The 13,192-nt window shown below is 39.2% G+C and overlaps 1 protein-coding gene across 1 annotated transcript in view; it reads right to left on the minus strand.

Annotated features, from left to right (window-relative positions):
- npdc1a (neural proliferation, differentiation and control, 1a) overlaps positions 1-12,618 on the minus strand; it is a 29,327-nt gene extending 16,709 nt beyond the window's left edge. The window contains exon 1 of the mRNA XM_059358604.1: positions 12,313-12,618. Within this exon, the coding sequence (XP_059214587.1) occupies positions 12,313-12,418 (106 nt within the window). The 5' untranslated portion in view covers positions 12,419-12,618. The remainder of the gene's footprint in view (positions 1-12,312) is intronic.
- Positions 12,619-13,192: the final 574 nt, after the last annotated feature.

Consider the following 13,192-nt stretch of genomic DNA (forward strand, 5'->3'; position numbering starts at 1 on the left):
GATGTGCAGACAGGCAGTGTTGCAGAGATGAAAGCAGATAAAAGAGGAGACTAGTTCCCCTCTGTGTACACATATGAATGCATGCAAAATAAATAAAGATATTTCAGGCCATATATTGTTTTGTATAGGTTACATAATTATGTAAGGAAATGTAACGACATTATAGGGATGTCACTATTCTCCAAATCTGTTTGGATGAGACTTTTAATTTTAAGGTCACGATTTGATTCAGGTTCCAAGTTTCATTTATCCAGTGACGTGCTCAGTACTTCCCAAACATATGAATGTTTCTAAAATCTTACTATTTAAAACACTTCTGCCACTACCATCTCAGACTTGCAGAGACACTCTCGGACAGTAGCACATCTGCACTGTTGCTGTTAGGGATGCACGATATTGGATTTTTTGCCGATATCCGATATGCTGATTTTTTACAACTCATTTAGCCAATTACCGATACCGATATTTTTTCCCCTGCACAACTAATACCCACACTCATGGCAAATTTGGCCAATTTCCCAATTGACATAATAAGTAAACATAACCTGTGTTCACTGGGAATATGTGAAAAGTGCAACTGTACAGCAATTAAACCCAAATTGAATAAAACTACATGTACCTTACAGACTGCTGCTTAAATTCAAATTTAACAAGAGAGGTGATGCGCACCCCATGATTTAATCAGTTTGTTATATCGGCGGATATCGGCGTGTTGTCCGATAGTTCATTTTTAATCCAATATCGGCCGATAACGTGCTGATAATATGGTGCATCCCTAGTTGCTGTCTTTAAACCTGGCCTCCATTTATTTAAATCACAAAGGAATTACTACATTTTCAGTTGTTTTTTGATTCTCTAATAACTGTAGAGGTATGTGAGGAAAAACATTTGTTATTATAAGAATTCAATGTAACACAGGGTAAGGTTGTTAAAAAAAATATTCCTTTAAAGAAATCAAGTGTGCAAACACTACAGATAGCTAAACAAATAAGACACACACACATTTTGACAAGTCTACACAAACACAACACCAAAGGGCGATGGACAAATACGTCCACATCATCTCATGACACCGACTGGTCTGCCTCAGGGAGTGAGCGCAGAGTGACGCATGTGTAATCTGAGAAGCTTCGCTTGCTGTTTGTGTCAAAGACAGAGACAGAGACAGAGAGGGAGAGAGAGCAGGAGGATGGAGGTGTTTGTGAAACATCTGCGGCCGCCAATGGTTTAATTCAGTGCTGCCTTTATGGGTAGAAAAGCAAATGTTTCACTTGGTGCCATAGATCACATTACCACAAAGCTAACATGCAGGTAGACAACTCCCTGAGCGTCTCAGATTGTCGATTGTTGTTTAAAGTCACGCTCTGTCTTTTTCTTTTCCCACGGCTTGGCAACAACTCTGTCACCTCTACATTTAATTGCTGCCTCACCTGCTCATTATTTCACATCCCTGAGAGTGCGACGTGCTCACGTGCCGACACCTCTCATTGCTGATTTCCTCAAAGATTGTTCACTCTTTTAATTGTTCGTCGTGGCTTCTATTTTTAAATGCCACGTGTCTTCCTTTAATTTCCCCGCAGGTATCTCGCCTTCATCGGATTGTTTCACGTGTTCATATTGATTTCCTCCAACCACAGTGACCTTAGAGGGGAACAAATTATCACTGGAAATAGATCTGTTGGTATAGTGGAATGACGTCTTGGAAATGTGCATTTCATAAGATTTATGCTCAAAAATACAGATTCTCTCACAGCCAAACTAGGATGGAATCTTTTTTCTCTGAAGATACTATAGTCTCCGACCTGGTAGCTTTTAGTCTTATCCCAATCACAAACTTAACAGCATTTATTATAAAGCAGCTGTGCACTAACTCTATCATTTTAAAAAACTGACAATATTCCAGATCTCTTTTGTAACCGTCACAAGAAGCCCAAGAAGAAAAGATTCTCCCTATCTGGAATGAGATCAAGAAAATACATTGGAATAGTTATATGCACCGATTAGTGCAGGAACTAATAATAACTGATTTCTGATCAATGAATCTGCTATTTACCTCCTTGTCTGGTTATAAATATAAAATTATATGAATAAAATAGTGAAAACATTCAATTGTCGTTACAATAACCAAAGCGCTTGCTACATTTTTTCAAGTGACTTGTTTTTGTTCAGTAAACAAACAATACCAAACCAGAAGTCAATCAGTTAACGATCATGAAAACCAGCTTTTATTTACATTTTTAGAAGCTGGAATCACTGAAGTTTTTTGCATGTTAGCTTAAAAAATATTTAAATGATAAATCCACTGTCAAAATGTTTTTTTTTGTATTATTATTTTTGATGTTTATTTGTATAAAAATACCAAATATAACAAATAAATTATGGCTATTTTAAAAAGGATCCCAGTCTGGATCCATTCTGAATTTTTAGGTTCTGTTTTTCTGGTTAATTATCTGTCAACAGACTAATTGTTTTGGCTCTAGTTGATTTACTTTGAGGGATATTTACTGTTATTATACTGCTGTTATATTTCCAGTCCTTCCTCACAGTGGGAGGCTGGACGCTCGGCCAGTCAAAACGATGCAATTAAAATGAACCATATCTTTGCTGTGTTGAATTCTGCATTGCTGTGATTAGTGTTACACTGCCCTTATGTTTGCAGGAAGCAATGGCATTTGTAAATCATCTGTTCATTTCTCCTGCCCTTTCTAAAAACCTTTAAACCTTCTTTCATTAACTCCCCCTCCTCGTCTGTACCCTCTCCTTATCCTCATCTCACCTCACACACGAGTCCCGTTGCCAAATTATTATAGCGGCCGTGTCTTTTACAAGTCTTTGATCCGCTAACTGTCTGAGGATCAAGGGCTGGCCCCAGATCAGGTGCAGATGACTGCACTCATGTCACAGATCAAACAACTCATTCTCATCTAAAACTCCTTGACCTTTTTCATTGTGAGGATTAGACGACTGAGAATTAATTAATTAGATACACAGACCGCGTGTTTGTATCGGTGCGTGTTATTAGAGATGGAAATCACAGGGCAACTCACATTGGGCCTCATGTCGCAGTGTTCCCTTATATTTTCTCTTAATTTCTGTTAAATAAACTTTAAATTAAACATGATTTTCCATTGCATCAGTACTGGCATTACAGGAAAATCCAAAAAACAGTTAAAACATATAATAATCTTACAAATAAATATCATAATCTATATAATAAAATATCATCTTTTTCATATGTGGTTTACTGCATGACGCCCGGTGTTTCATACTTATATACAGCAAACTGGCTCTTTTGTCAGCTTCAGTTTTTAAAAGAAGCAATAATTAGACATGTTTTACACTTATTCAAGACGTTATGAAAAGCTTTCAGTTTCACATGACTTTTGAGACAAACTAACAAAGTCTTATTTTTTTAAATGCATACAATAATATGTTTGTGCTACCCTTTAAATGTCAAACAGCCAGTAATGAGAACAGCTCTGGAGTGAAACTGTGTGTCGTAAAGGTAAGATACTCCTACGCTTCACTATCACAGGAGAGCATATTGAGATATGGATGCAATAATGTAGCAGTAATCTGTCTCAAGAGACTCTATCTCAGTGGATTGCTGAATCATTTACTGGCCTGACCCCACATCATCATGCACAAAAAAGACAATTTGCGAATCCTGGCACATCCATGAATCACCGGTGTCGAAGACAACAAGGGAACAAGCCTCTATTCCCGTTTATGAAAGGAAAAAACAATGTATCCATAGATTCAAAAAACCTGCAGTGTTTATTATAATGGAGCAAGCGTCTCAGCACCTCTGGCCAGCACTTCATCGGTTATTCATCACGTTGAAAGTTAATACGGTGGAACCTATTGCAGTCACATGAATGCAGATAATTATTCTCCTCCTCGCACACAAGCACCCAAATATACACACAAACACACACCAAGGCACAAACCGACTGTATATAAGCGCTTCATTATGAATGTGTGAGGCATGGCAACGGTGAGAAAAAAACAGGGTGAGGAAAAGCAAAGCAAGTGTGAAAATCAGGCAAGAGCTGTGCTTTAATACCTCAAAATCTGCATATATTACCCCAAACCAAGAGCTGCATCAACACCTTTTGGTTCTAGGTTTCTAAAGTGTGCTTTTGGTGCATCATAGGGCTGCTCCATTAAAGCTAAAATCATAATTATTTTGGTCAATATTGGGATCATGATATTTTAACACTTTATTTTACCATATGTTAAAAGAGTAAATGCATCGCAAAATGGAATTTTGCATAACATTGCAATTATTTTGTTCGAAATTGTAACTGAAAATAAAGTTGATTAATCACCCAGCCATATTTAATCATTATTATTATTTTACAAAACTCACAATTGCAACATGAATGAAGCTGCTCATCATGATAATAACATGACCAAGCAGCTCAAATCTATTTACCAGCATAACAAAGGAGCCACGGAAGTGAATGTCAAGTCGCCGTAGGAGGGTGGCCTTGCACCAACATGCCTCCCACACAGTGCTGCTGCTAATTAGAGAGCTCAATCAAGGAGCCAGAGGAAGGGAAATACAAAAACAAGAGACAGACTCAGAGATAGAGATGGAACAGAAGCGTTTCTGCGGTACATCAGGTCGTTTGGTACCAGCTAAGACAGTGGAGGTGTGAAAAAAACAAACATTATGTAACTCAGGGACTCAGAAAGTAGTCCTTGGAACGAACAAAAAATGACTTTGCTCACCATCTGCTGCTGCTGTTGCCAGGCTGTGTGCTCAGCAGCAGCTCTGCCAGTAAGAACTGAGAGGCTAACAGAGGCATTCTCACACAGCCTGGTAAACACCTACACTCACAGACACACACACACTAGCGAGCAAGTGCACCCCTTTATGTCACTGCTAACTTGTGCTACTTCAAGCTGTTCTACAGATACAATACAATACAACAAATGTCTCCCAATCTGTAATTGTGTATGCATGTGGCAGAGATTTGGAGAGGAAGTCAGGAATGGGTAGGCCAGAAGGGTCGTATACTCCCATTGTGTGTGCTTCCTGCCTCTCTGATAGCAGACAGGAAGTAAGACGACAAACACTCCAAATCAAGTGGAAACATTTAAGAGCTCTGCTTGCTGCTCTTCACTCTATATGTAACCACACGGTTCGGTTCATTTCCACATGGGTAAAGTGCATGTATGTGTGCTTGTGTGAGGCTTTTTGTGTAACCAAGCTGTGTTGCTCCTGTTTACCAACCATGATTCACTCCCAAATGACAAAAACAAACATATGCCAAGCAGCCTGTTTCTACTGTTTTGTTTTCATATCATTAGCTGGGGCAAGCGCTGCTATTGTAGGCTCTGAGTTGGGATTAGGCAATATGACGATATGCTATGTAAACCACAAGTTTATATACATTTGTCACTGTCAGAGATTTTGCCACAGTGATTATACAGTGGTAAAAACCCTTTTGACCTCTGGCCAAGCATCATCTACCCCATCCAAGTACGCAAATATGGGATTTGCAAGTGCAGTTGCATGGTTTTGCATATTTGTGATAAAAACTTAATGGACTTGTTGCTGTTTTTAATATAATTTTTGCATTTGATTTTTAATGATACATTGAACTATAATGGATTAGCCAAAAACAAAATATTGTGTGTGTGTGTGTGTGTGTGTGTTTCTTATCTGAAAACAGATTCTTTCAATTTTCCAAAGAAGAGTCGATAACATGTTATATGTTGATATCACCTTATTGCCATCACAGTAGGAAGTAGTAGTGGGTAATACTGTAATTGTGTACATGTGAACAGTGTACTACTACATTATCGAATGCCAACATTGGTGAATTTAGGAGAAATCTACAGACACAAATAGTCAAATTATCCTAAAATTGACATTTTCTTTGCACTAGTCTGGAAAAAGACATGTTCCAGTTAGTGAAATAGCCCAAAATCATGAAATCTATGTTTTTACCTGTAGTGACTCGCCACAACATGTGAGTTAATGATAGACTAGAATAAGAATTGAGGATATGGAAGAATAATATTTTGAATACTTTGCTACTTCAGCAAAACATATTATTAAAAAATAGCACATTGTGTTCCTAGGCTTTGTGTTCTTTTTTCTGGTCAGAAAATTGCTAACTCAACTCTGAGTCTTTAACAACATAGTGGAAAAAAAGCTGCCACGTCAACTTAGATAGCATCACTTCTTAAAAGTGTGTCAGAAAGCCCTGAGTCTAAATTGGATGACTAAATGCGTGGAAAGTGTCTACCTTATCAGTTTCAGTAGACTAGTGTCGTGTAGGTGTTGGGTTCCCACCACAATCTGATGCAATGACTCCTACATGTAACAATTTTTACCACGCTTGGTGGGAAATGGGGCATGACTTAGCACCTGTTTAACACAAACACACCCGCCATTATGCTGAAGGAGGAAATACATTGGTGGCATTCACGTGAGAAGACATATAAAGGTGAAAAGGAAGTCAAAGTCAAAGAATTTATTCGTCAATGGAATTCAAGCTTGTAAAAACATGGAACAAGTCTTTGTTTTTCCTTCATAACTCACATGCCTTATCTCTCACTGATTCTGCCATTTGTCTTTTCTGTTGCAGTAATTTCTGCGACGAGTGACAATGACGAGTTTCAGCCATTACACGGAGGATAATTACTGTGTCATTATCATTAGAGAGAAGCAGAGCTGCACACCCCGCAGCAAACAGAACAAAGGTTAAAGGGATTTATACAATGGCAGTGAGTATGTGGCAAATGAAAGCTTCTGGCTTTAGTCTTTTTCTTGTTCATGGCTTCCGGCTGGTCCAGTCTGTGATGTAACAATTCAATTTGACAAGGGCTGATTCAGTTACTGACTATTTCTTTAACTGGATTGACCAATAACCCAAATTGATTGGGCTGATTTGGCTCGCAATGACCTGAAAATTAGGTTTGAATTGCAAACATGTTTTTTAACCCAGAAGCACTTGCTGCAGTATCTAAAACAGGTCGGATTTCTCAGTATGAGCACTACGTAAGAACCGTAAGCACAGATAATACTGGTGTGTCTATTTAAATCAGGCACCACAGACAACGCTGTTCTTGGTAAGGATGTGGCTACACACAAGTGCAAACCTGCACAAGCAAAAACCGCTGACATAGTAAATTGGGGGCTTTCTGATTGGTCCTTTTTAATCTGAGGATACTGTTGGTACTGAAGGAGCATACGTAGTGCGTTTCATTCAATCTAAACTCTGCTGACTCTGTCTTGATCAGATGTCTGCGAGCAAGATGTAAGTTGATTAATTGTGGCCCTCTCATTTCCTGGAGAGGTCTGGTAGCAGACGGTAAGCTCTCAACATGAAGCAGACGAAGGTCGGGCAGGGAAAGCAACAAAGAAGGAGAAAGCAATGGTTTGAAGAAGTCACCACAGTAAAGCCTTGGCTGACCACTTATTTTTCAGACCGCCACACTGAGTCAACAAGGACCTCAATGGGGCAGATCAATATTATCTTTCCTGGCTGTTGCGTAATTTGAGTATGATGGTTACCATAGAATTGGGTGGTCATTTTCTCCTTTCTCTCAGTGATGAACTCTTATAATCCTCCTCAAAGCCCACACAACTCCAAAAGAGATTCATTTGAAACCAGTGGGAGAACTTGTTATCATAAAACTGCATTTTCTAAATTACTTCCTGGAACAACTGAGTTCACATATATATATAAAAGTCAGGTTTAAAATAAAAAAGAATATGAAAAAGACAGATTTAATGATTACCAATCAAAACAAATGAAATGTGGTATTATTATTGGAAAATCTGACAGATAAAAATGTCATCTATACTTATTTGCATACAAACTAGGGATCAGAAATAATTAAATTTTATTTTTAAATTACGCTTTTGACTTCCAAGGGTTGTGAAACAAGATAATCATGATACAACAATTATTGTGCCATATTCAATTACGCACTGATGCTCTCGTTTTGTCTTGTGTTATAAATCAAACGCACCCTGCCCTTTCCTTTCCTTTTGCTGAGTTACTGTAATATGTCAAGTATGCTTAGCAAAATGTTGAATATATGTCTATTTGTTTTCAGTAGGTTGTGGCAAAGCTTAACAACATTGTTTTTGTGGAATTTCTTTTTATTTAGTATTGACATATTTTGAATATTTGTTAAGTAGGTTGTGGTAGTGCATTTACATTAAAACATAATTGGTCTTATTTATTTTAATTTTATTTAATATTGTTTATTAAAATGCATATATGTTTATATTATCTAATATTTCTTATATTTATTTATCACATTTTTTTTTACATTTATTCATCAATTTAAAGTTCAAGAATTTCCACTGATAAAAATACATGTTTTTCAAATTTAGTAAATGTATGTTTCCAAACTAAATGAGTAATAGGGTTAAATAATCGTGATCACTGATACTGACCAAAACAATCGTGATTAAGAATTTTTACCAGAACTGAGCAGCCCTAATGCATAGATACATAAAATGCACTTAATCCGCATTCATATGAGACTACGGAGGATTATGTGTGAGCCAGTCATCTTCTCAGTGGTCTTTATGTCACATGGCAGTGTGTGTGTGTCGTTTCCCTGGCTCTTCATGGCTCTCAATGGCCACTACAACATACGCAGATGACTAATTCTGCCGCAGGGCAAAAAAAAAGTGATTGAGAAACACCGCAGCCAGTGGCTGAGTGTGTGTGACACTGAAGATATTAATCGTTAAAGATTAATCCTGGTGGAAGAAAAGGCCAGAGGCAGTTGCTCTCTGAATAATCGTCACACACAGTTCTATGTGGGTTTGGTGAGAATGACAAACGTGGCATTTAAACGTGGCAGCACAACAATGATCGGGCTGAATTAGAAAACTGAGAGGTGAAAGTGACATTTTGACAAGGAAATGCTCAAATTACAGCAACAAGGACACACAAATCAGTGAAAAAAGTGACTTTTGTGCTGCTAATCCGACATATCCCACTGAGCCTGAACTATACAACAAATTCTACATGTTAAGGTAATTAATTATGTATCTTGGCAGGCAGACTACTAGACATCATTTTTGTAATCAATTGAGTTTATGGAGATTTTGGATCACTTCCACCTCGAGAACCAAATGTTCTGTGAAAGCTTTCTGGCATATTCGCACATGATGATGTGTCGACGTTTGCTGAATCAACCACCTGATTACTATGCACTTCATGCTGTTGTCACACCCCAGCAAAATCACCCTGAAACCTGCCTCGCTGGCAATACTGAATGTGCTTTTTGAGGTTATGTAGATCCAATTTATTTAACAATCTTAATAAAAGGTGCCTGTGGCGTTGAGCTGCTACGGCTCCAATAACAGTCCTGCGCAGCTACTGTACATTAAACAATGTGTTGTTATCGCACGAGTGAAAAAACATGCTTGTTTTATTATTTCCACACAACAAATAGCTCAAATACTGACACACTCTCACACATTGTTATCAACTAGCTGCGTTTACATATAACAGGTGTTGAAAACACATGAGACTAGAAAGATCCTTTGACTGCTAAAGACACATTTCTGACATTCTGACACTTTCTGAACACAACAGTTTTGTCTCCATCTTGATGATTTTATTCTGACGTTGTAAAAGCTATCTAGGTCATCAAACCATCTATTGCCCCCACGGTGTTGTTTTATAGCACAAGAGTGGAAATAATGATATTAGCATTGGTTTAATTTAGATGGAAAGCTGAAAATTTCCCCCTACTGAGGAGAAATGACACTCGTACTTCGTCACATCCTCTTTGTCGTGCACAAGCAAAAATATATTAACGTCTATAAATAAACACACGTCTGTGTCTTGGTCAAGGCAGTAAAATGTTCTCTGCCAGTCCACTATGTGTGTGTATGTGTGTGTTCTTCTGATAAAGGCTAAAGATTACATGTGAGTCCAGCTGTTGGTTCTCCCACAGGGTGCCTGTGTGAAAAGCTTGGAAGCCGATTATCTTCCCTGCACACGTCAACAGCAGTCATCACTGTGTGGAGACCCTGACACACACCATGCACATGAGACTGCACTCAAATATGTATCCCATTATCTAAAACAGTGTTCAAACCACTTCCCAGATCAACCAGTTACTCAGTAGGAAAAAAAAACGACTCAATAATTCCTGTTTAGTTTGCTTACTGTGGCTGCAACTTACAAATATTTCCATTATCGATTCAATTATCGATTAAACTACCGATTTCTAGATTAGATGGTTAATCTTTTGGTCTATAAATGTAAGAAAATAGGGTTAAAAGTCAAAGACAATGATGATGTGTTTTGTCAGTCCAAATCCCAACGACATGCAGTTTAATATGATACAAAACAAGAAAAGCAGCAAATAGCCACATATGAAAACAGCATTTTCTGGCACTTTTGCAATGAATTCAAAATGTAGTTGATTATCAAAATAGCCAGCAATTATTTTTCTGTTTATTGACTAAAAGATTAGCCGATTCATTGTTTTTATACATTTATGGTTGAAATAAATAGAAGAGTTACAAGCAGCTGCTCTTTTTCCAAACATAATGAAGGGAATTATTTGGATTTCATGGCTAGTGATTAAGTAACCTAGCCTGGGTATACCCAGACTGCCTTGCGCGCTCGAATTTGATTTCGAACCTCCAGGCCGTCTGGAAACCAAGCGATTATCTTAGCCCTGTTTTAGGGATCCAATCACAGAGCGGGGAGGGACGGTGAGACGATGACGCGTACTACTCGGCACTTGGAAGCTTTCCGGATCCAACATGGCTGCTGCAGACGCGAAACTCTCTTTAGCTGTAGATGGTGTTTTAAATAGTTTAGAGCGAAAGTTGAAAGGCGAAAGGTCTCTCGGCAGCTCCGCTGTCCCCCGGCTCGTAGCGAGATCACCGGTAGCGGGACTATTAGCGCCGCACGGGCGGTTTCTGCGGCTCGTTGCGCCGAGCCGGTGAGACCGCCGGTCACCGCCGGTGATCTCGCTCCGAATCGGGGGACAGCGGAGCCCCCAGAGACCCGCAGCAGCTTGTTTATTGCCCATAAAATCAGTGGATGTGTGTGGCTGAATGACATGAGGGGGAATAAAGCGTGAAAATAAATAATCTTGCAGAAAGCGAGAACTGGAGAAGCAAAGCAGCAAACAACACTCTCTCACAGACACACACACAACAAACATCCATCTCTGTTGCTCTACTACGTCATCTGGTATAACTGATCTGATTGGCTAAGAGCTACCTACAGACGCTTTGATAGACATTTTAAGCGCCCAATAAACGGCTCCGGAGGATCGTAAACCACACCTCCTCTACGGAGAAATACATTGTAGGTGTCCAGACCTAATCTCCAATGAGATTTGGTCTGGTGTTAGCCAGGCTATAAGTAACCAGTATTGTTTTGAAAATTACATCAGCAATTTCACTGTGATAGCCATTATTTCTGAGACATTCTATGTCATTGCATTGTATTAATCAACTAATCAAAGCAATACTAAATCAATTAGATTAATTACTTTGTTAATCCCACAGTGGGGAAATTCAACCTCTGCATTTAACCCATCCTTTTTTTTTTACACACACAAGTGAACACACCATGCAAAGAGCAGTGGGCAGCACCGGGGAGCTGTGCAGCGGGGGTTAGGTGCCTTGCTCAATAGCACTTCAGTCCTTGACATGTCAGTACTGGGATTCGAACCGGCGACTCTCCAGTTACAAGCCAGATTCCTAGGCTTAGAGGTTAATTAATTAATAAACCTTTTTTTAACCAGCTCTAAATCAAAATATAAGAATATTCTTATGGCTATCCGCACATGGATCTCCCATTAAACTGGAGCTACTGTTTTACATAAGGGCTAGGTGAGTGAAATCTTAATACAATAAAAATATGTAAGCTACGAGGAAATGTTGCTTTGTTTAGTAACCTAACAAGGAAGGGAATTTGTCTTTTTCCCCCCCAATGTCCTTTCCTTGTGCTCTTCTCTCGCTCACTTACCCACTCGTCTAACCTGTCCAAACGTCCATATGAACTCATGGGAGAGGCCACATTAGCATTCTGCTTTATCAACAACAAAACAATACCTTAAACAACAATAAACAGGTGAGGAAAACACGCGTCCAACTGAAACGCTTAAGGCCTAGTCGGTGAATTAAATAAAAATCCTCCTCAGATAAAAAAAAAAAAAAAAGCTGTTGTTGCTGTTAAAGGACCCCCCGGTAACGGTTAGTGATGAGACAGACAAAAATGAGCCATCGAGGGTGGTTGGTTTGTGTGGTGCTGGGTGTCTCTCTGTTGGAGAAGTGTGTCGTTGCGCATTTACCTGGTGGGCTAGCTCCGACAGGGACGACACAGAGGAGGACGGCGGCGAGCAGCAGCAGCGAGGCCCGGTGCAGGCGTCCGCTCCGCGGGCTGGAGAGCAGCAGCATCCTTGGGGTCTTCTCGGGGACGGAGAACCGAAGACGGGGACAGAGTGTGTTGTCATTCCCCCATTACTTCTGTCGTATGTTTATATTTTTGTTTTTTTTTTGTTTTTAATGCGGGCGATAAGCAGCGATAAGCCGAGCAGCTAGAACCGCGACGCAGTCTGTGACACACTGCGCACTGTAATCCGTGGCGCTGCTAAAGATAGCGGAGCTTCAGGCTGAGTGGGAGGGGGTGTGTGTGCGTGTGTTTGACATGCTGCCTTCATGGTCACATCGAAAACTCCTGGAAAAAAACTACTTCTCACCTGGTAGCAGACTTATGTTTTTTCAAATCATATTTTTTTATATTTCTGCAGATAGCCTGAGACACAATGAAGAACAATCAACTGTCTACATGTACATTTTTTTAATTTATGATGTGATTGAAACATAAATTAGATGTTGTGTTTAGAGATTTGTTTGGAGAGTTTAGATAAGATAAGCACGGACGTAATTTTGGGGGGGACACAGGGGACATGTCCCCTGCAGTTTTTACCATCCAAAAGAGAAGCATCAGGCACTAGGACCAAGCGGAAAAAACGACAGCTTAAGCTGAAGCCTGTTTCCCTTAAATAAAATGTATTATTATTATTATTATTATCAAATTGACCCTTGTTTACTTTTCATTTACCTCAAAAAGATGATTTTCTTCGATACAACTGCCTAAAAATGACAGTGGTTCTCTGTTACACTCATTTCAAATAAAATTGATGATCACTAATGAACGAGATTTTATTC

Source organism: Centropristis striata, chromosome 19, assembly GCF_030273125.1.
Source record: "Centropristis striata isolate RG_2023a ecotype Rhode Island chromosome 19, C.striata_1.0, whole genome shotgun sequence".
Taxonomy (NCBI): domain Eukaryota; kingdom Metazoa; phylum Chordata; class Actinopteri; order Perciformes; family Serranidae; genus Centropristis; species Centropristis striata.